We start from the raw sequence: 23,373 nt of genomic DNA on the forward strand, positions 1-23,373 counted from the left end.
AAATAATCAATATCTTTTACTTACACCTGTCGCCGCAAGCGATTCCGGTATGACCCGAATTTATAACCAGGCAAGTTTATAAGGAATCTATTATGCTGTATATGAGTATGCACATACCATATATAAGGCAGATATCTTTATTTGAACTTATTCACGCATTTGTTTGTTTGCATACTGCAGACGACGCAGACACGGCGCCACTTGCAAAAATTATAAATCTTCGGATAGAGTGATTAATTTTGCGCCACCCCATATAAGGGGTTTGGGTAGTCAGAATTTTCAAATCATTCGATTTTTTTAAGTACAATATCTCAAAAATATTGTGTGAAAATTTGAAGAGAATCCGACAACTAATTTTCGAGTTATGCAACAATTAACAAAGGGCGCTCGACCGCTCAGAAGCTCGATTGCAAAACTTTAAATGCGTTTTTCTCAAAACTATGTTTTTGAACTTTTGATCACTGTAATTTAAAAACCGCTTGGTAGATTTCAATAAAATTTATACTGCTTTTGAAAAACATAAAAAACTCGTGCCTTCGATCGATTTATTTTTTTAATTTAGATTTTTTTTAACAATTAATTGACGGTTTTTTTCTCGAAAAACTGAAAAATATTTCCTGAGGCCACCACATTGTTAATTTTGAAAAAAAAAACTTCGATCAGGCACAAGATTATCTATTAATAAAACTAATTTATCTTGGCCGATTGAATTTAGATGCATGTGCAAGCACTTGTGATGATCACCGCGAGGGACTCCTGGACAAACGGGCTCCACACAAACAGCTATAACTTTTACAATTATTAATTTTTTATTTTGAAATTTTGCTAAAGTCAAGTCGAAACGTGATGTATTAATACTATGTTTTTATTTTTGTAAAATAAAGCAATTGACAAGCAGGACAAATTATTGAAAATCATCAATTTTTCGGCCCTCTGACTTCCCCTAACCCCATACCATAAATAATTATACTTATGAAGCCGGAATTCATATCTAATTACAGATGTATAGGTTTTCAAAGTGCATCTACTGCGTATTTTTACAATTTCATCTCTACTAACATCCAAATCAAAACATAAAAATTGTCCTCTTCTTTTTTTTGAGGAGGCAATGGTCCACCCGGACTGTAATGCCAAGATGAAAATTTTCTTCCACATCACTTACGAAATGCTAGGATTTGTTCGAGTTGCAATCACAACCGCTATGTTTTACGATTTTTCATACAATAGTACCGCGTTCGATATGAAATTCTGGCAACGTTGGCAAAAGTAAAGCTTCTAACTACCAAAAGCTCGTTTTTGTGGGGCGCAAAATCTTTTAAATCGGCCTCATTTAAATTTTGCATGCACGATTGCTTCTTCAATCTTTTCTTTGTCAGTTTCTATAGTAAATTACCGTAAATATGGAAATTAACCAGGAATATATTTATAGAAAACTCCACTAAGTTTGTTTACGTATTCGTCTTCACATATCTATGCAAAATAAATATCGCATTCATTACGTGTCTCGAACAAGCCCCTACTCCTCAAGTACAAAAGAAAATTACTCATACATTTCGAAAAACCAAAACGAGGGAATGATTTCCCTCGACCAACAATGACCAACCGACCAGCGCAATGCAATCTGGTACGCAGATATAAAACTAAGTGTACGAGAAAATGTCACAAATCAATTACAAAAAAAACGACTATTCTGAAAATTTCTCAAATACGCGCTTTACTGAAATCACTACTTGACTTATTCGCCACATTTAGCTCCACCTGAGTAAATTTTTTTTGGTCCCAATGTTACCAGAACAGCCCGGATTTATGTATATCCGGCCAAGGACTGTTACTCCAACAGCACTCACACAACATTTAGGGTTGTTGTTGTTGTTCTAACAGCATAAAAATTCCAGTCTGGAAGGAGACCCAGGTGTCTTTATGCTAAAAATGTGGGACAAGTTCCCAAAAAAAAAATTTAGTTTGACAAGCAATTCGCTAGTGTGAGGTATGAAAAGCCCCCACGGCCCCCATAAATCAAGAAATTTATATGAAGAAGTGTTTGGAAAAACGTTTGCTGCTATTCATAAACAGCATACAGACTCAGTTCTGTTCTGGCCCGATTTAGCATCGTGTAAAATTATAGCCGCCTTGCTATGAACTGGTATGAAAATAATGGGGCAAATATTGTTCAAAAGGACGACAATCCACCAAACCGTCCACAATTGCGACCCATTGAAAAATATGAAGTTAAGCGATTGGCGCAAAACAAACTCGAATGGAAGAAATTCGTTGTGGCCCTATGTTCCACACTGGATCTCTAGGAATTTATGATGATGATAATAATTTAGTAAATAGGATTAAATTTGCTTGTTTCTTTGTTACGAGTGAAAGGCTTTGCATAAATATAAGTGTGAGTATAAAAATGCATATCACCAGTTACAATGTTTGAATAAAAAAAATATTGGGTAACTTTTCTTTTAGTAAATACTTATCTTAATTTATATGTATTTGGTAAATTGAACTTAAGACACCTTTACTTTACGTATAACCGATTTGCATTCATCATTCCGAAACACTCTATGATAGGTGTTTATCTTTCCCAAGGTGGAGATGAAATCGTCGTCATGCGTAATTATGATCAACATAAAATTGGATTGCATGCGCCTTTCGTCTACGATGCGATTCAATGCCTCACACAACGACAAAATATTATTACGATCCAAATTGGTGGTCGGCTCATCCAAAGCCAGCACACCACAATTGCTGCTGAATGTCTCGGCCAACGCCATGCGTATAATTAACGAGGCCAACACACGTTGACCGGCACTACAACGGCCGCGCATTTCAATCTCCGAACTATTTTTCGACTGCACCACACGATAATTATAATTGCGCCGACGATCGGCATTCGCGTTCAAATCAACTTCATCGGTTTGTATTTGTATGTAGTCAATGTCGTTGCCGCGATAAATTAAACGCCAATACTCACGTATGAGACGATTAATACGTTCCATTTTCTCCGCATGAAATTTCATCAGAGACCATTCCAAGCTTACCCTACTCTCGCCAAGATCCTTTATCAATTGTCGTGAAGTGTCCACTTCGTAGAAAGCGCGACGATAATTTTCGAGCGAATCCTTGAATTTCGGTTCATTTATCTCGCTTTCTAATTTCTTGATTTGATTCTTAACTTCGCCAATTTTGCCGAGTAATTCACCCTTACGTACAGTACCTAAAAGTGATTTATTAAATATTTATAATGTCGGTATGTATTAATTGTGTGAGCAAAATGTGTATACCCTTTTCGCGTTTTTTAATCAGAGAATTCTTTTCCTGCGACAGTTTGGGGAAATCCATTTTCCCCAGTTGTTTGGCCAATGCTTCAACTCGAACATCAATGCCGGCCTTTTTCTCCTGCAGTATTTTCATTTCACGATTATCTCTCAGATCGCGTTCCAGAGTCTCCTGCTGCAGGCATTCTGTTTTGATCACCTCAAGCTCATTTGATGTTTTGGCAATTTCTTCTGCCTAATTAATGAAAAAAGTCAACGATGATAACACGAAATATTTGATTCGTAAAAATTGTTTTTAATTTTTTTTAATTTAAATTCTTTTTTTTTTTTGTTGGGATAACAAGTATAACACTCAGACACATTTAAATCCATTGTACTGCACTCAGATTCCCTTTAACTTTTATTTAAGTCTAAACGACCTCCGAAGAAATCTGAGTAGATCTTGTAGTGCCAAGGAGCCAAAGGTAGTCGCTTCTGAACACATCAGTGCAAAAGACCTCAAACCTGATTCGAACGAAGGCGAGGAAGACGCACAGGAAGTGGGTCGCCGTCTCATCCTCCTTTTCACAAGCTGGGCAGAAAACACTGTCTAAGATGCCTATATTTTCCACGTGCTTCGCCCACAGAAAGTGGCCCGTCATCAGTCCAACCAGCTGTCTGCATTAGGTCACATGACAGGTAACATCAGTTTAGTCCATCTGCAGCCTCTCTCAGCCTGCCATGCTTGCTTGAGGGTTGTAGTAACCCATTTGCTAACCGTGGCTTTGATTGCTGCAAAAAGGAGTGGGCAACTTCTTTGACCCAAAGCCCATCGTAGCTAAGGAAATTTTCTCGTTACCAACGATACCCACGTGCCCCGAGACCCATGTTAGCATAGGCTAGAAAGCCTCTTTCGTTAAAGACTGTTGCCGGCCAATGCTTATCTGATTACTTGGAAAGTGAGAGTCCATTAGCAAGCTGAGCGTCTCACTTTACTTCTCCGTGAAGGAGCCATCAGATCTCCTAAGTGACCTCAGCTTTGCGGTCGGATCCCTTTTCAGGATCCTAACCAATTTCGCCGTGTCACTCACGAGATTCAATACCGCCGCAGAATTCCATAAAAGAAGCCCTTTTCGTCTACCGAATTAGCTGCTTGTAGTTCCTGTGAACTTAGCGGCATTGCTCCCAGTCCTCAGTAAGATTAGTCTTGAGGGCCCGGTTTAGAAATCTTATCGACTCACGCCTCAATGTTTGGAGCAACTAAGGCAGCACTGAGTTTCTTAACTGCCACCTCAATACCCTGTTCTTTCCGAAGTCTTGGTGGTGTCACTTCAAAGCCCCGCAATGCCCCCCAAACTTCTGCCAGCCTATTTTCTGGGGGTTTTAGAGGGCAATGGCATTTGTGCCTCCTCGCCACACTGAATCTCAATATACCTGTGGTCCGAGCACGAATCTTCGGCAAGGACTCTCTAGTCCCTGATTGGCCACCAAAGTTTTGATAGTTTTGATTTTAATTCTTACCTTTGCTTCGTTTTAAATTGTTTTTAAATGTTTCATTTAAATTCTTACCTTTGCTTCGACCTCCGCTTTGCATGTTTTAATTGACTCTTTCATATCGGCGATTTCGGTTGCCAGATTTAACAATTGAAATTCAATCACTTCGTCATTTAGTCTATGGAAAATGTCAGAAGTAAATGGTAAGAAATTAAATAGTAGTAACAATGTTTACCCTTCTAGCTACAGTAGAAACTAAATGCTTTTTAATTTAAATTAAATAAAAATTTGGTTTTTCGAATCGGTAATCTTGGTAAGCCACGTTTCAGTGTACCAACAATTTGGGAAGAAATTGCCAATAGCACAGCGAATGGGCTCAAAAAGCATTATTCGTTTTCGAATTTTTCACAACTTAAAAAAAATACTCCTTATAAAGATTTGCCACTCACCGCTGTATATCGTGGTCGATTTTCTTGTAGGAATTTAACTCGGTTTGCATTTTGGCCACACGCTTACGCGACGTCTCCAGAATGCGATTCTTCTCAGCAATTAGAGCATTTAGCTTTTGCTTCAACGCAGGCAATTTAGTTTTTAATTGTTTAATTTCCGTAGTTCCGCTTTCGATTAAATTTTTCAATTCTGTCTGGCGTTCTTGTAGCTGCGCCAACGATTGCTGTCCTTCCTGGAGTTTTATACGTTCATCTTGATAGCTGAAAGATGTACGAAATTTTTAAACAAATTTGATTGATTCCAAATTTTTTTGCGAGTATTTTTGCTCTTACGAATTTTTTTGTTCTTGCATCTTGTTAAGTGCACTCACAATCTTTTCAAGATTCGCTTGCTTCTCCTCCAAAGTATGACGCTCTGCATCAAGCTCCTCAGATATACCAGACTTTACCATTTGTAGATCGTCTAAGTTAGCGTCAGACTCAAAATCAGGAGGTAGCTTTGCCTGAGTATTGTTTTTTAATATGTACATACATACATATGTACGTATATATTGTGAATTATAAATTGTTTATACTTTTACATAGCTAAAATTAAATGGACGCACTCACATTTAATTGCGCAATATCATTTTTCAGACGCGTAACCTCTTTCATGGCCTCATCCAGCAGTGATACATCACCCATCATGGAGTCAGCCAACTCCAATGATGTAGTCGGTTCAGCTAAGAGCATTTGGAGTGATTCAGTGTCTTCCACGCACTTGGCTAGCTTCTCTTCAATGCTGGCGAGTTCTTTCTTCTTCTTTGGGATGTCTAATTCCAATTTAGCCACCGTCTCTACTACCGATTTAATGTGCAACAGATTTTCATACTTCTTTTGCTCTGCTTTTAATAGCTTTTCAGTGCGTTTTATGTTCTCCGGCAGGCGATTGATCTCATCAGATAGCTCCATTGTGATATCAGTGGCCTTTAAGCATAAAGTGAACAGAATAATCAAAATTGATATAAGCGCCTGCATGCCAATATTAATATACCTCAGTGCTGGTCATGTCCTTATGGCACAACGGACAACAAGGCTCTTCTGTAACTTTTTCTATATATCTGCAAATGCAAGAAATAACAAAATTATTTTTCAAATCAAAATTATTTTTATAGTTCAAATACCTTTTGTACATAGCCTCCGCTGACAGTAACGCCCCGTGTTCCAACTGATATTTTGCCATGGCGGCTTTACTTTTGCCCAACGTATCCTCATATGATGCTGCATGACATGCCTCGTAAACCTTCTCTTTTGCTTCTTCGAGTTCCTTTTCCAGTTTAAGGAGTTCAGCTTTTAAATTTTTACGCTTTATCTCAAACGACTGTTGTTCCAACTGCAATTTGTTTGACTTTCCACTAAGTTCCTTGATAGAGTCGCGCAATTTCTCGCTGCATATTTGCATAGCTCGCTTGTAGTTAGACTCGACGGTGCGGCTAAAGAGTTTCTTAAAGTTATCTGCATGCTTGCCTTTTACACGGCGTGCATCCTGTTCTTTCTTCTCCAACTCTTTTTGTTTCAACGTGATTTCGGCAATTAATTTGGACATCATATTCAACTTGGTTAGTCGTGCGTCTAATTCACGAAATTGTTCTTGCAACTTTACAATTCTCGCTTTATTTTCAGCTATATCAGCTCTCATCGACTCTTGATTGCATTTACCGTTCATTTCGTCCATCAGTTTAATCAGACTATCTATGTTTTTCGATAGAATTTTGATGCGCCGCGCAGAAGTCTCTATTTCAGCAATCTCTTTCGTGATAGTTTCCAATTCCTTTTCATTGACCTTTTTTTGCTTTTCATGCGCTACGATTCCCTCTTCCACTTTAGTAAGCTCAACGCGTTGGCCATCTATTTCTGCTTGCCTGCCACGATCGTCTTCATCCGTTTGCGCAACACTATCGCCTATAATACGCTCTTTATCCATCAATGAGTGCTCAACTTTCTCCAACACACCTGCCACACACTCAGGCTGAAATTCTAGATCTTCGGTAAGCGTAATTTCTAAATGTTGGCAAAGTGTTTTCAATTGTTCGGCGCGTTTCGAAACGCATTCTTGTTCCTTTTGACGCTGCTGCATTAGCAATATGCGTCTTTTATCCAAATCAGTGAAACGCTTTTGTAGTGTTTTTTCTTCTATTTTTGAATCGTTCAATTTTTTATCTAGAACATTGCGCCGCCGCTTTTTCTCAAGCATTTTCTGACCGAAATCAGAAATTTCCTGCTCTAGTTCCTCTCGACTACCTTCAAATGGCACTTTTATATTGCTGTTCAAAGCCAATATCTGTTCCTGGCAATTCTTTTGCCTGCGTTGAATAGGAAAGAAAATTTGATGAAGTTACTCAATGCATTTTAAATTCTGGCTACTTACTCAGTTTCTATCTCTACTTTTTGCGCCTGATACTTCCCCACTTCATACTCAACGTTGCGAATTTCCAGCAAACGCGCATCAATTGGCTTCATTTCCTCCTCACAGCGCTCACACTCCTGCTCTATGGCTGCACACTTCTCTTGTGCCTTTTTTAAAGTCAGTGACTTATCATCCATTTCTTGTTTCAAGTGTGCAAGAAGGCGTAAGTCCGCCTCTATAAGAAAAAGTTACAATATGCATACAAATATAATAATCTGTCATTGAAAATATATGTAAATAACTATGTTCGTTGCCTACTAATGAGCTCACAGGCAAACGAAACTATTTTTCTATTAAATATATTTAAATTAAAGATTTTATAGGAATATTAATACAGGCCCACCTTTCACTTTTAAATTGTCAGCCTCCTCTTTACGCATTTTTATGATCCTCTCAATGGTTTTATTAAATTCCGTTATACCGAAAATAGCATCGAACTTCTCCTTCAACTTTTTAGATTCGTCCAACGGCCAACTTGAATCCTCTTGGTGACAGAATAACACATTGTTAATAATAGCCTTCGACACTCCTAAGTAAAAGAATTTTTTCCATCACTCGAAATAATTACAAATGCAACTTCCAACAAACCCATAAACTGACACATAGCCACATCGACATCCACACAACGCTTACTAATGGAGTTCGTAGAGCCCTTGCCATCGCTCTTACTGTCTATATAGTTCATAGTCGCATCCAGCGTTTCAAATGAATACTTGCCCCGCTTGTTTGATATCTTCATAGAACGACAAACGGATATGCGTTTTCCTTGTAGGTTGCTAACTTCCAATTTAACTTGCCCCAACGTGCCTGCTTGATTAAATATTTTCGGATCGTGTACAAAGCTTCGACCGCGGTCACTGCCAGGCGGCACCTCCCCAGTGAGCCCATATTTGAGGCACTCAATCACAGTGGTTTTACCGCAACCATTCTCTCCCAATATCAATGTCACCGGTGAAGAAAAAGTTATTGTCTATGAAAAAAATTATTTGTAATTAAAATGATCTGCGTTCAAAACTATGACTAAGGTATCAGAAACAGAATAACCCAGACTTATATCCGGTCAAAAATTTAAGTACTAAGCTCTTTCTAGCAGCATCTCCCCATCACATATACAAATGGTTAGATTACCATGTTGTTGCAACAAAATTGTTCATACCTGAACATCTTCCGAATTTGAGCCGAAACTACGAATACCCTGGATCGATAATTTTTCTATAATGGACATTATTCTACGCGCAATATTTCACAACAATTCAAAAACAAGACGCCACAGATATAACACGAAATTCCGACTTTTGCCGGGCAGATACTATGTGGGTGACCAGATGTTATAATACAAAATAACAACACGGTGCACAGAATACTAAAGGTGACGTCCTCCGAAAACCGCTACTTATTTCTTGGAGATTTTGTCAACCGGTTGACGTCGTCACTAGAAATAAAACCAATCGAATATACAGAACAAACAAAAGTTAAAGAAATTACTTTTTTGTAAATATTCGGGCTGGAGTTTAGAACAGTGCCGATCTTGGAATTTCTGGCAAACTATAATGTTTTTTTTAATGAAACTTGGTGGAGATGTTAGTGAGGTGTTAAGGAACACTCTTTATAACTTTAAATTAATCGGGAAATAATATTTTTTTAATTATTTACATTCAAAATGCCCTTGGGAACATCAGTATAATTTGCCACATTACACTCTATATTTTTTAACATTTCACTATAAATCACCAAATATACACTCACACGCGTGTTTGTACCGATTTTTATGCTAATATTCTAATTATATCTATTAAAATTAAATGCAAATTCATTTGCCTATGCAATCACATTCCAATTTTAAGCGCGAACAAGAAGAAGATTGGAATTACAACAGTATGGTGTTGCCGGATGCCTGCAAATGAAAACAAAAATTAAGTACTTGAGTTTAGTGTTAATGATGGGAATGGGGGTTATTGTGCCTGCTTACTACATACACGCATATGACGTTTTAATTTTGGGTTCAATGGTTTTAACACGGAAAGGAGTTTTACGCAAAAATACTGTGCATTGCGTAGCCGGAGTTGGACTGATGAGGGTTATTTTTTTTAAGTGCGGCCGAAGGCCGCCCACGCGAAAAGGAGTTCTACGCAAAAATACTGTGGATTGCGTAGCCGGAGTTGGACTGATGAGGGTTATTTTTTTGAAGTGCGGCCGAAGGCCGCCCACGCGAAAAGGAGTTCTACGCAAAAATACTGTGGATTGCGTAGCCGGAGTTGGACTGATGAGGGTTATTTTTTTGAAGTGCGGCCGAAGGCCGCCCACGCGAAAAGGAGTTCTACGCAAAAATACTGTGGATTGCGTAGCCGGAGTAGGACTGATGAGGGTTATTTTTATGAAGCGCGGCCGAAGGCCGCCTACGCGATAAAGAGTTCCACGCAAAAATACTGTGTTAATTAATTTAATTTAATTTTAATTACTTTATTATTTTTTGTGATACGCTTAATATCATTGTTTTTAAGTTTAAATGAGTTGTATGTTTTTATTTTCAAATTCATTTCTCAACTTTAAATTACAGCAAAAAATACTGCAGTTTTACAATGAACCTTCCACTGAACATCCCTGCGTGCGAACTTCGTTTACATTTCAGGTGTATGGCAACACCAACTTTTCGCTAAATTATAGAACTTTAACATTAAATTACTTAAAAACTATAAGCCTCCGGCAGGTTCTGTTTTCAGTTTTAAGATGAGGATACACCCCTCTATCACCCCCTTTTTACCGTTTTTTCCAAAGCGATCGGCACTATACTAAATTCTAGCCAATATTCGGTGAATGGCTTGGTAATACTGTAATTTAAAAATTTGGGAAATTGTGAAGGCAGGAATTATAAAAATACCTCCAAATGCTGTTTTTTATGTATATATAATTTTTGTGTTTGGCAGTTTCTATTGTCTTCGCTTACTCTTACTCTTCCTTTTGTTAGTATATTCGCAGCGTTAGTATATTGTTATTTGATTTATATAGCAAAGTTATTCTGCGATTTTCATTTCTATCTGCCTAATCTTGTATTTTCTTATTCTTGGCGATCACCTTGTACGAACGTGTCTTGGCACTCACCTTAATTCTTTTACTCTGGTCACACGACGTCATTTGTTCCGGAATTTATTGTGAATGGTAGTTTTTATGCAAACGGTTTGTTCACACAGAAGCTATTGCCGAAACTAGTAAATAAGCAAATTTTAAAGATTTCATCGAGATGCTAATGCTTAATAAATTTAAGTTTTACTGGCTGCGCCACTTTTATTTTGTACTTTATTTATTATAGTCTTATTGTGAGAAAATAGTCTTTATTTGAATCAATGATTGAAATTAATAATGCTTAAATATTGTTTAAATTAACCCTTGGCAATAGGTTGAAATTTCATAAAAGTTTCCTAGCTAAACGAGAGTAGTATATATTACTTTGGTTGCCGACTCAGTCTTGCTTAAATATTGTTTAAATTAACCCTTGGCAATAGGTTGAAATCTCATAAAAGTTTCCTAGCTAAATGAGAGTTACGTATATATTACTTTGGTAACCGATTCAGTCATCAAAATATCAAGAAAAACTTTACCGACTTTGTGCGCGTGAAGTAGTAAAATCATATTTTTCATTTACCGTTAAAAATTAACGTTTTATTTATATATGTAATCTTATTCTCTCTCCCTTTTTTGCGAAATCTTTCCCGAACGTAATTTCAGCATTTTCTGCGCCGCATAACTTTTGAGCAATACAATTTCTATAGGCATGTATTTATTATATATTTTGAGATTTATTTTCAATTTTAATTCAACGATTATTCGTACATGAGAGTATCATTTATTTATTATAAATACTTATAGCTCTAATTAAACTTGAAATTTTTATTTTTTTATTTAAGTCAATTGTGTATTATTTTATTTCTTTACAGAGGCATTCTCATATATGTATTTTATATGTATATATTTATATGTGTATGTATGTATATAACCGTGGCAATCTGTCAAATTTACGCGCTCAGAAACCTTGGCTTCTTATTTATATATAAACAATAGTTGTCCATATATCTTTGCCACAGCCTTTATCGTTTTATAAACATTCTGAGGCATAAATTTGTATTTGAAGTTGTGTTCTATATCTGCTTAGTTTGTAATCTATTTGCCACATGTTAATATATAAATATATTTTTTATTTAGTTTACAAATATTAATAATATAATATAATCGATATTCAAATAATTTTTAATAAACGAATAGAAAGTTTTTCCGTTTAAAACAAATGTAACAAACTTCAAAGTTAGATCATATATAATTAAAAGTATTTTATTATCAGCTGTTAACAGCAAAAACGATTATAAAAATTACAATTTTTTCCAAAAATATAAGTTGAATTGCGTCAACGCATAAACGATGTGCTCACAGTAGAATAAACACATATTTAAAGATATTTACCATATTTGCAGGTTTTTGGCGCATTCTTAGTAATTTATTCCCTTGTCTTTTTATTTACTATGTAATACATATCGCTTTTGAATGGACGTAAAGCAACTCAAGTGTAAAGAAAATCAACCATCAATAAGAATAAGAAAACCGTATGCATAGTATATTTGGATAAATAATTCTCTTTTAGAGCTTCATGCAGTTTTAGCTTCAGTGTTATATGTTCTTTACCACCAGTTCTCGCGTTTAGATAATAAAAAAATGAAAATAGACAAACAAGTTTTTGAGTCTTTCGAGACACAAAAAAAAATAAAACAAAAAATGTTCTTGAACAAACTCAAGAAAAATTATTAAAAAAAAAGTTTTTTTTAAGGCTACGCATAAATATGTATGTGCATTACGGTACACTTTCTCTGTACACGCAAAACTTTATGTCCATAAATATGTATTAATGGGTATTTGTATGTGTTTATGTAGATGTGTGTTTATGTATTGTATATATAATAATATAACTACGCCTATATAACGCAACCAGTACACTAGTTAACAAATTAAACATCAGCCAGCCGAAATGCTAACATTATAGGGGTAAACAAACGAATGTATGCATGTTTGTATGTATATATATGTATGCAAGTGCATGATTACATAGGAAATATGGAAAACAAAGTAACGTAAAGTAAATCCATTATTTCTTTACAAATTGATAAGGCGGCAATGACGAACGATATCGTAAATTGTTTACGTTATTGGATGGTACACCGCTATTAATAACCGATCCACGCCCACTATAATTTGATGTATTTGGTATCAATCCCGATGGTGAAGCGTTTACAATAGCTTGTGGCGGCATTGAGGAGTGCATTAGGTTTGAGCGTTGGGTAGCTGAACAAATTTTTTTTTTAATATTTATTATTTACTTATTATTATTTATTATCACCTGGCACATAAGGTTTTGGTTGATGGTAAGAGTTGTTATGTGATCGGTAGTAAACGGCCTCATCATTATAATGGTAATTATGAGACTGCTGCTGGTATTTAGGCCTAAAAGAAAAACAAAATTCAAAAATAGTTACACAATACAACCCTGGTAGAGAAAACTGATTCAAGGTTGTTCATAGAATTAAAATCAGTAATTTATAGAGTTTTATAAAATTTATTCTTTTAAATAAAAATTATAATTTTTTTTTTTTCAAAAAGTTGTTATAGCAGCATAAACCTTCGTCATCCATATACAGTGAAGTGACAGTCTTTGGTTGGATATAAATCCAGGTCGTTCTGGTTACGTAGAACCGACTGTCGTGGGAACGTTCAAGAAAATCTTTCATATTGGTGTGCCCCTTTTTCCATCAAAATACCCCTCTACAGCTTCAAAATTTGGGTTTTCTTCAATTATTAACGTTTGGTCACACTACTCATTACGAAAGAAATTTGGTGGTCACTCGATGATAAACGGTTCACTAGACGGGGTTAATTTACTGGGGCGGCAACCCTTGGTCGGGAAAACCCCGAATCATTCCGGTAACGTAGAACGTCACTCGATCAAGGAGTTCAGTTAAGCCGGGATTTATTTATTTATTTATGTATGTAGTTAAAACACACAAAAGTTCTAACCACTTGATCAATACATTCATAAATATATTAGAGAGTAAAGGCAAGCATTCAATAAAAAGAACAATTGATTTTTAGAAATTGAAATATCAAACACAAGGGAATTCGAGATTTCATTACATTCGCGTAAAGCCCGAGCAATAGGAGAATCATAATACGTTCACATATAAGTAGATGATCTACTTTTTCGTGCTTAACTCCCAATCCGTAATTAAAAAGCGAGATTTCCCATACAAAATTTCTCTCCCAAAATCCGAGATTATAAAATAATCTTAGATAATAACCATAATTTTTGGCATACAACCCTGTATTTTATGTGTAATAGATCATTATTTTTACGCGTGTAAAGAAAAACGTCAAAGTAAAAGCTAAATAAAATGGATGCCGGCAAAGAAAACAGGTTTGTATACATAATTCTAATAAAATGTTTGTTAACAATTACTAATATAACTATGCATTCATATTATATAACAGAAAAAGAGCGTGTGTCTTTTTATTACTTATTATAAAATGTAATATCGAATTTCGAATGCGTATTGCTGCCATACTTTTTTGAAACCTCAGTAAACGTCATTTACGGATTTCCTCCAACTGTTTATTATTAGCAGCCAATTGTGCAATTAAATTAGATATTCCTTCTTTTTGTCTTTTCTTCATATCGTTAATAATAATTAAACAAACCAAAAACACCGAAATATTCCCCCAAAATAATTTCTGTGAAGAAAAACCTTTCACAACAGTATTGACAGCCAATTGTCAATTTTGCAGGTAATCTGTCATATGTGAATAGGTAGATTAATTGATAACTAATGCATATGTGAACGTACTTTTAGACTCGAATTCCTTTTGAATTTCTTGAGATAAAAAGGGTATGAACTTCATAAAATTCTCACCGAAATAAGAAAGTTAATGCCTTGTAACAGAAACTCACAATCTTTGTCACCTTGAGTTCAATTAAACACGAAATCAACGATAAAATCGACCTTCTGCAATCAATCGACTCTAAGCTAATTAATAACAGACAGGATCTAATAACAAAGGGGATTGGATCAGAAAATTTCAAAGTTCTTAAGGCGAATTGAAGAAACATCTTATATGGCATATAAATAAAGCATATTCCAACTGAGACCGAAAAAAGGTGATAAACAGTAGTTTTATTGTGTAAGGAACCGAGAAATTTTAACTATTATAACATAACCTAAGATCGAGTAAGATTCTGAAACAATAAAGTTGATATGACTTAAGAAAAATGTGTGTCAAAAATTACTCCGTTATCTTTGAACTCATCCAAAAATTGGAGGGCATTATTAGAGATAATGTAGGAAGATTGTAGAATATTATGAGATTTGGAACAAGTGACTTGAAAGTATTCTTTCATTCCCGATTGTGTGTGTTGATTAAATTCCATGTATGTTGCATTTATTGTGGAGTATACGTTTTAGAATAAAGTTCGAATTCCGGCTGCCAAAACATAAAACTTAACTTAAATATGGGAAGATAAAAGCAGGAAGTTGGAATTTAATAACTGCAAATACCTGTACATGCCACTTCCTCCTGCCGGCCCTCCTGGGCGATGATTCGAGTTATTGTTATTGCCGCCAACTGAATGAGCATTGTTTTGTTGTTGTTGCTGCTGCTGTTGCTGTTGACGTATAGTAATTTTCTTAGCGGCTTCGGGATCCTCCATCAGTTCGCGAAACTGCTCTTGCCGTATGTCATCGTGTTTGTCTGGTATCAAATAACGTCGAATTTCTGCTAAAGCATATGCAATGCGAGCATACGCTTCAGCTGGTGGGGCAACAGTTGACACTTCAACATGTAATGGCAAATTAAGATGGGCATATTTGGCATCAGCTGAGTTTCGCAACTCCTCTTCACGCACTCGATCTTTCATTGAGAAACGACCGAGTATGACAATCTTACATTGTGTCTCCTCTTGAAGACGTCGCAGTGAATTTCCTTTTGGCCCAAGTAATTTTCCAACATAATTAAACTACAAATAACATCAGTTTATAGTACAAGTTGTATAGAAGATCGTACTTAAATGGACTTACAAACCTTTTTATCTTTAATTGGAACGTGCACCTTTTGGGAAAGTCGAATAGTCCTTTGTTGATAAACATCTGCATATTGTTCGCGCGTGGGAATGCGGCCGTTTAGCTGAATACGTTCGAGTGCTACCGAAAACATAATCTATGATATCTTGAATACCATCCATCGTATATATTCTTACCTTCATCGATCAACTTGACAGCCAAGGGAAAATGATTCTCCATTCGCGATCGCTCAGCTAGTAATTCCTGCATGTACTTTTGAGCAGTTTCGTTTAAACGCGGTGTATTTTTTATATTTTCCTGACCTAAGTCATGTTCATGATTACCATTACTGTAGTCGCCAACATCAGCACCACTGACGCCTCCAACACGCATGCCATTTTCCGCCATACCGTTGCTACCCCTTACAATCGCGTACAATATTTCGACAATAAAACTTAACGCAGTTACTTTACCCTTATGCTTATGTCAGTACATCTACATAAATTGTGATCTATAGAAGCTATGTTCCCTTGTTTAGCACGAATAACACAATAATTTAAAACAATTAGACAACGGCATATATGCTGCAGGCAGACTAAATACCTGTCAAGTCTTTTATTAATTTTCCTCCCCTTGAAACGGCGAAAATTTTTGACACTTTTCACAATCATTCGCCGGAAAACCAGAGATGCCTAAGTCAAAATGCAGCCCCATGATTGCATGCGGAAATGCAACGATGAAAGTTCTTCAAAATGATCAGATGAGAATCCAGAAAAAATGTTAAATAACCTGAAATGAAGTGAAAAGGAATGAAATACAACATAACACCCTGAAATGCTGAAAAAATAAATATTTCATTCAGTTATGTTTGTTATAAGTTAAAATTATTTGGGCTTACTGTACAAGCAGCATGCATTTTAAACTTTTTACAATGTCTACACTTTCTGTGAAACACGTAATTTGGCAACACTTTTTCAGTCTCCATCTTTTTCGCAAAGAAAAAAGTGTATGCTTGTGAAAATTTGTCGAGGAGTAAAAGTGTCCAAAAGTTTTTTATCTATAATTGTCTATATTTGCAAATAAAGTAATAAATATGCCAAGAGATTATGATCGCGATTACAATGAAGATACCAGTGATTATAAGAGAAAAAGGCGAACTGACGAAGAAGCCGGTGGTGGGAGTAACGCGGGAGCTGGCGGTAGTGGTGATATGGATGGTCATGGACGTGGACAGGACCATGGGCAACCCATGCAATCTCATGACGCACCACCACTAAATGAAAAAACAAATGCTTACCTTGAACAGTGTGAGCAGGAAAAGAAGACATTAGGAAAAGACCATACTGTATGTAAGCGTTTAATAGACGACGGTAAGTTTCTATGTGTTTGTGTGTGTGTAATAGGCGGCGTCTCTGCCCAATTTTGATATGTACTGATATGGCTGTATGTACACTAATAAACTTGTATTTCAGAAATTGAGAAAATTTTAGTAAGCGGGCGTATTCCAAAGCCGGAAATCTATGCAAATGTCTACAGTGAAAAACCAATACGGGTCGCTCAAAAAGTATTATTTCCTATTAAGGAATATCCAAAATTTAATTTTGTCGGTAAGATATTGGGACCGAAAGGTAATACATTACGACAACTACAAGAAGAAACATTTTGCAAAATGGTTGTCATGGGGCGCAATTCTATGCGCGATCATGCTAAGGAGGAGGAGCTACGAAACTCTGGGAATCCGAAGTATGCGCACCTTAGCCGAGATTTACATGTTGAAATATCAACAGTAGCGCCTCCTTCAGAAGCATACCATCGTTTGGCCTATGCTTTGGCAGAAATAAGAAAATTCATGATACCAGATGCCAACGATGACATTCGCATGGAACAAATGCGCGAAATGGACGGCAAAGAACGTATGTACAAAAAAACCCATTACTCGAAGTCATACGGTGAGCATGCGGTCTATAGCTGTCGGTGAGTTTATGTAAAAATCTGGTTTCTAATTTTATTGTTTTCAAATATGTGTATGTATATATCCACTTCAATAATTCGGGAGTACGTAGTACAACCAACCACATTTATTTGGATTCGAAAGTCGAAAAACATACATTTTTTTTCAATTCGGATAAATGAGAATTTTTCATTGCATAATTGTGTTTTGCAGTACCCCGCCACCACCTACATTTGAAAAATCATCAAAACCAAAGGTATACTCTATTTTAGAGAAAGCTCGTTATGTTATGGAGGATCCGGGGTATGGTCTTGTAAAGTCGCACAGGTATAAATAATTTTTTTAATAATGTATTTTTCATTGCAATCAGAAAAGTAACAATAGTTGCATTTGTTAGTGGTTGCTTGAGTATAAAGCCGGCGAAAAAATAATAAAAATTTACACGTTCCATACTTAGTGAGCAAAAAGTCTGATAAAAAGAAAATGTCTGCAAGCATGTATTTCTTCAGCCTCTTGGAAATATTGTTGCTTTTCTAATCAATCAGTCTTGAGTTGGTGAAACCGAAATTTGTATAGAAATTATCGCATAGTACTATTGCCCTCCTAATAACTTATTTTCCTATAATAATTGTCTATACATTTTTTTTTTTTTTTTTTGGTATTTTAGATCGCGTGATCACGAGTTGTATGAACATCATGGCGAATATGATCGTTATACTCCGCCACCACCGGCAAAACATTCAAGCACACATCACGCTCCCTATGAAAGTGGTTCTTACGAGCGTGATTATCGCCGGGAATATCACCCCCATTCATCTTCGTACACTGCTGCATATGCAGGTAAGTTGAAAATTCAAACGAAAGCGCCTGAATTCTTTAGATGAACCATATCCTAATGAGATGTGTTGATGGAATATAAAAGGAAAATATATACATATATTTCAAGTCACGTGATTGATTTGCACGTGGGAACTGCGTTAATTACTATTTTAAACGCGTAATATACATATAAAAATACCGTAGCTGAGTCATGTAATTCCGTCATAGCGGTATTACCAAATTTAAACTACGTAAATAAAAGAGGAAAAAAATAAAACGAATTTAAATAAAGTGCGATTAAAATAACTCAGGACAAAGTAAAATGTGGAACTAACTATGAATAAAATACATTTAACAACACAATGACTTCTATAAAAAAAAATCTAAAAGCCAGGTTTTAAGAAAAAAATAATAATAATGTAATAATAAACACTAAAAAAACTCGTTAAAAATTCTAAAATATATATGTACTTTCCATTAAACTTAACTAAAAACAGAAGGAATGCAAAAAGAAAAAAAAACACAAATTCACATAATATTCAAAAAATAAACGTTTGTTCCAAATTCAAATGTCATAAGTTATTTAAATTCGTTGTACCTTTAAAAAAATATATAAAAACACAAGCCCAAGGAAGATTGAAGATGCAGTTTGAAATCAAATTAAAATAATAGCTTAATAAAATCCATTCAATCAAACTTTAAATACAATATATACAATTCTCCAAGTACATAGATATAACGAAAAAACACAAAATTCTCTCCAAATTAGCCAAACCAAGCAACGGTCGCTCATCATCTTCATACCGACCTGCAACATCGGGATCGCACTCTTCCTCACATTACGAAGCAGGATCACGTTCACGGGAAAGCGTAAGATATCGTTCGGCACCATATCCAAAATTGCGTTAAAAAGGTTAAAAAAGCATTTTAGAGAACAAGAGAACAACATTTCAATTAAGTCCGAATTCTAACCGTATTAAAAATTACAACAACGTTTAGTTTAATCTATTCAATATCCAATATAAAATATCTACAAAACAAAACAAAACAAAGAAAGGAATAAACGAAAGAACATACATACATATATAAAATATAAACTTGCAGAGTTAGAAAATATCTTTGAAAGTAAAAATTGATATGATATTTAAATCCTAATATCAAACCATCAAATTGTTCTAACATTAATTAAAGTATCGCGGATACTAAATTTTGAAGAAAAACAAACAACATATAAAACTGGAGTTGAAAGTAAAAAGAAACTCATTAGTGTACATTTTACAATATAAAAACGTTTTCATAGCAACCAAAAATTTTAAAATTAAAATATTAAAAGAGAGAAGTAACAAAAAGCAAATAATATACACTTGTAAAACTCATTTCAATAATACAAAACATCGACAATTATATAAATTATGATTGAATATAAAATCCCCAATAGACATAAGAATAACAGGAAATTATTGAAAATGTGTGTGCGTGTTATCGTTGGAACGTAAGTATATGCCGCAGCCAATTTAAATCACAATTATGACGATAAGTGTAAATGATTATACAATACCGTACAGATACATTAAGAAATAATAAAAAGGGACACAATCGAAATTTTCAAATGTTAGATATAATACATAAATATAGAATCTAAGTATGACACTAAAAATAAATGAACAAAACACAAAAACACGATAACGGATTTTTATTTGAAGAGTGTTAAGGGAACTGAAGGTAAGATACTATAAAAAAATTATGCTTTATAATTCTTATTGTATTACCTTTTTTTTTTTTTCATTTGAAGGACTTGAAACATGTTAAACACAATCACCGCTTAGACAATTTCCTTGCGTTTTTGTACATATCACTCCTTTTTGGTATTTGTTAGAGCAAGCCTGCATTAATAAATGTTTCTAGGCAATTAAGTCTGCCCTATCGTAATACAAACATTTAAAAATACTGTAACTTCCATAGCCAAGCGAACATGTATTCGTCCGTGGAATATCACTGACAGTATTCCTCAAAAATGTAATCCCATACAAAAATAATGGGCACTTGGTAGTGAATGAAACTCTGACATTATGGCTAATAAAATTATAAATCACTCCTACCACTGATCGGGCAAAGTGTTAGAAAACTGCTAAAATATAAAATAAGTCTCATACTCATATCCTTTGTGGTATGTGTGACAGTTTATTTTAATGATCCTGCATTTTATTACAAAAATTCAACTTAACAATATTTAAAAATACTAAGATACTATTTCAGCACGATTTATATTATGCGAAGTAGTGCATACTAAAAATTCATTGCGCCATCCAAAAACATTAGGCTATCCACCGAAGATATAGCCAAGTCTACGTCTCGTTTCTGCACAGTTTTTTTCTTCGATTGTGCTGTATATGAGAATGCTTCCCGCGCCAGCGACTCTATAAAAAGCTCTGTAGATCGTGTAACCACAAAAACAGCTTCCATGGAAGCAATATTCATATCTGGATCTAGTTTCATCAAATTTCTAACTCGTGTTAAGGGTAACTGAAATAGACGTGCTTCTTGTATGTTGATCTCACTATTTAAATTCGGTTTTTCTGCATCTAGATTATAGAAATTAATATCATGTAATTTAATAATTGAATACTCATTACCGCCAGAATCCGCTTCGGTAATTTCCGCATTTTCCCCGACTTCAATTTCCGCAACTGTTTCCACTTCTTCTAAGGCATCCAGTATTTCATCTTTATCATCTTGCTTGCCCGTAATTTCTTCAGATAATTCTGCAGTAAATAATTCTTCACTCGTCATTTTTTCAAAAGCCGACGCAGAATATTTAATAAATTGTGTATACTCAGCTGATTATTGGTAAATAAAAAACTATGGTGTTGCCAGCACATTATTAGCGACAATTTTTGATCGTTGTATAGAAAAAAAAACACAGATAGTGAAGGAAAAGATAATATTAGATCTGAATTTTTTCATTTATTCAATTCATTAATGCAAACTCGCTAACAACATAGATAAGAAAGTAAATTAGTTGGAGCATTCATTTTAACGCTCAAACCTCCTGTAAACATATGTGGTTGCAAAATAGCTGCCAAAATTTAAATGAGAAGTGGTTTACACAAATTGTGCAAGTTTATGCGACGATTTAAGTTCGTTAATTTAGGGAAGGTAATTGAGGAATTACTCAAATATTTGTCTAGCGCCTTCCCGAAGCAGTGTTTGTAAAAGTTAAAATATCAGAGTTTCGTAAATCAAAACATTTTGATGAATTTTGTACTCGCATTGCGGCTTCAGGGAAACACGTTGTCTACGTATGTTTCCAATCTGATCCAGACTATGTAATTAAAATTGTTGATCCATCATAGACTATATTCACCAAAATTTACCAAATATGTGGCTTTGCTGATGACCTCGCGAGAACTATAAATATTCTAAAAGAAGTATTCCAAGCACTCGAAATAAAAGCGAAATTCTTTGTATCAAAGATCTTTATTTGATCTTTCAAAGCAAAGTACCTCCCAAGACTTAACACGTGGACCAAATTAAATATCTAGAACTGCTTCTCCGTAGAACGGATGATACAACGATTGGATATCAATATCGTGTAGGCTGCAAACAGAGCATATTTTGCCTACGTTAAACTGTTAAAAAGCAAGCTCTTCTATAAAAGACCGAAAATCAAAATACATATATATTATATATAAAACACCGATTCGACCAGTGGAAATCATATGGATCTGAAACGTGGACACTGCAAGTAGATACAATTACACAATTAAGCATATTGGAAAAAGTAATACTGGTTCCAGTACGAGAAGAAAATGCATATCTATAGCTTCAGATATAATAACGACCTAGAAGAGTTCCTACAAGGTGAAAATGTCGTGTGGTTTGTTAAATCGCAGCGCTTTTGATGGCTGGGATACGTTTGTAAACTGCCAGACGAAAGAACACCTCGAAAAGTTTAAGATGCATATATGTATGCTAAAAAGCGAAGAGGACGAAGATGATCTAAAAATTATAGGAGCGACCAACTACTGTAGTATGGCTATGGACCGAGCTACATAGAGAAAAATTGTTGATGATGAACTTCTATGTCAGAAAAAACCATCTGGCGTCATTAAGACGCACGTCGCAATAGGAGGAGGAGCTCGGTTAAACATCCAAAAAGGGAGCAAGCGTTAATTATATCATTATGTCTATACGGGATGCGTACGGATGCGACATGCATTTATGTGGCTATAACTCCCCGAAACCGTTATTTTTCGTTTTGCTATTTTTCAAATATGCGGGACTTCGACTTAACTGAAGAAATGAAGAGGTGTGCGGTTATTGTCGCTATATATACAAATCACACCGATTTAGAAATCTCTAATTTTCTTAAGTGCGTCCGTTCATTCTTTCATAAAGTTCGCCGCAAATTGGAAGCAGGTTCTAGAAACAGTAGTTAAATCCTGAATTGATGGTGTACGCGGTCACAGCCTACATATCTTTCAGCAAGACTCTACTCGGTCATACAAAACGATGATGACACAAGATTGAATGGCTGAAATTCATGACCACATAACACCGAACGTATGGTCGTGTAACTCCCCCTCATGACTTCATTTCTTCTCTGAATATTGCAATTCATACCGTTATGGTCAATATGAACTAGGAGGACCAGATGGAGGAGGTTATTGTTGCTAATGGAAATTTTATTGAATGATTTTATATGTACATATACAAAAGTTAAAATTAAGGCGGCTGCCGTAGCCGAATAGGTTGATGCGTGACTATCATTCGGAGTTTAGAGAGAACGTAGGTTCGACTCTCGGTGAAAGACCAAAATGAAGAAAAAAATTGTTCTAATAGCGGTCGCCCTTTGGCAGGCAATGGCAAATCT

At 35.3% G+C, this 23,373-nt stretch overlaps 4 protein-coding genes across 4 annotated transcripts; 1 reads left to right on the top strand and 3 right to left on the bottom strand.

Annotated features, from left to right (window-relative positions):
* Positions 1–1,172: 1,172 nt before the first annotated feature.
* LOC128866263 (DNA repair protein RAD50) lies at positions 1,173–8,966 on the bottom strand. Its single transcript, XM_054106849.1, has 12 exons — positions 8,800–8,966; positions 8,232–8,613; positions 7,987–8,172; positions 7,605–7,818; positions 6,361–7,539; positions 6,231–6,297; positions 5,807–6,163; positions 5,531–5,700; positions 5,198–5,458; positions 4,824–4,926; positions 3,282–3,510; positions 1,173–3,214 (listed from the first exon to the last, which is right to left on the bottom strand). The coding sequence occupies exons 1-12, from the start codon at positions 8,866–8,868 to the stop codon at positions 2,505–2,507; spliced, it is 3,927 nt and encodes a 1,308-aa protein (XP_053962824.1). The 5' UTR covers positions 8,869–8,966; the 3' UTR covers positions 1,173–2,504.
* A 2,542-nt stretch (positions 8,967–11,508) lies between these two features.
* Positions 11,509–16,373, bottom strand: LOC128866008 (uncharacterized). Its single transcript, XM_054106461.1, has 5 exons — positions 15,928–16,373; positions 15,753–15,871; positions 15,230–15,687; positions 13,024–13,127; positions 11,509–12,968 (listed from the first exon to the last, which is right to left on the bottom strand). Exons 1-5 carry the CDS (start codon positions 16,136–16,138, stop codon positions 12,772–12,774), a joined length of 1,089 nt encoding a protein of 362 aa, XP_053962436.1. The 5' UTR covers positions 16,139–16,373; the 3' UTR covers positions 11,509–12,771.
* A 325-nt stretch (positions 16,374–16,698) lies between these two features.
* Positions 16,699–19,950, top strand: LOC128866007 (KH domain-containing, RNA-binding, signal transduction-associated protein 2). Its single transcript, XM_054106460.1, has 5 exons — positions 16,699–17,100; positions 17,203–17,704; positions 17,895–18,008; positions 18,349–18,521; positions 19,270–19,950. The coding sequence occupies exons 1-5, from the start codon at positions 16,824–16,826 to the stop codon at positions 19,407–19,409; spliced, it is 1,206 nt and encodes a 401-aa protein (XP_053962435.1). The 5' UTR covers positions 16,699–16,823; the 3' UTR covers positions 19,410–19,950.
* Positions 19,951–20,658: 708 nt separating this feature from the next.
* On the bottom strand, positions 20,659–21,355 carry LOC128866754 (DNA polymerase epsilon subunit 4). The gene is made up of 2 exons (XM_054107724.1): positions 21,134–21,355; positions 20,659–21,082 (listed from the first exon to the last, which is right to left on the bottom strand). The coding sequence occupies exons 1-2, from the start codon at positions 21,288–21,290 to the stop codon at positions 20,787–20,789; spliced, it is 453 nt and encodes a 150-aa protein (XP_053963699.1). The 5' UTR covers positions 21,291–21,355; the 3' UTR covers positions 20,659–20,786.
* Positions 21,356–23,373: the final 2,018 nt, after the last annotated feature.

Source organism: Anastrepha ludens, chromosome 6, assembly GCF_028408465.1.
Source record: "Anastrepha ludens isolate Willacy chromosome 6, idAnaLude1.1, whole genome shotgun sequence".
In the NCBI taxonomy this organism is placed as follows: domain Eukaryota; kingdom Metazoa; phylum Arthropoda; class Insecta; order Diptera; family Tephritidae; genus Anastrepha; species Anastrepha ludens.

Coding starts and splice junctions, on each gene's coding strand:
- LOC128866263 (XM_054106849.1), bottom strand. CDS start 8,868: ATGTCCATTATAGAAAAATTATCGATCCAGGGTATTCGTAGTTTCGGC. Junction 8,173..8,231: donor GGCTATGTGTCAGTTTATGG/GTTTGTTGGAAG, acceptor TCTTTTACTTAG/GAGTGTCGAAGGCTATTATT. Junction 7,819..7,986: donor TGACAATTTAAAAGTGAAAG/GTGGGCCTGTAT, acceptor TTTTTCTTATAG/AGGCGGACTTACGCCTTCTT.
- LOC128866008 (XM_054106461.1), bottom strand. CDS start 16,138: ATGGCGGAAAATGGCATGCGTGTTGGAGGCGTCAGTGGTGCTGATGTT. Junction 15,688..15,752: donor TTCCAATTAAAGATAAAAAG/GTTTGTAAGTCC, acceptor TGTTATTTGTAG/TTTAATTATGTTGGAAAATT. Junction 12,969..13,023: donor ACCAAAACCTTATGTGCCAG/GTGATAATAAAT, acceptor AAATTTGTTCAG/CTACCCAACGCTCAAACCTA.
- LOC128866007 (XM_054106460.1), top strand. CDS start 16,824: ATGCCAAGAGATTATGATCGCGATTACAATGAAGATACCAGTGATTAT. Junction 18,009..18,348: donor GGTCTTGTAAAGTCGCACAG/GTATAAATAATT, acceptor TTGGTATTTTAG/ATCGCGTGATCACGAGTTGT. Junction 18,522..19,269: donor GTACACTGCTGCATATGCAG/GTAAGTTGAAAA, acceptor TCTCCAAATTAG/CCAAACCAAGCAACGGTCGC.
- LOC128866754 (XM_054107724.1), bottom strand. CDS start 21,290: ATGACGAGTGAAGAATTATTTACTGCAGAATTATCTGAAGAAATTACG. Junction 21,083..21,133: donor TACCGAAGCGGATTCTGGCG/GTAATGAGTATT, acceptor TCTATAATCTAG/ATGCAGAAAAACCGAATTTA.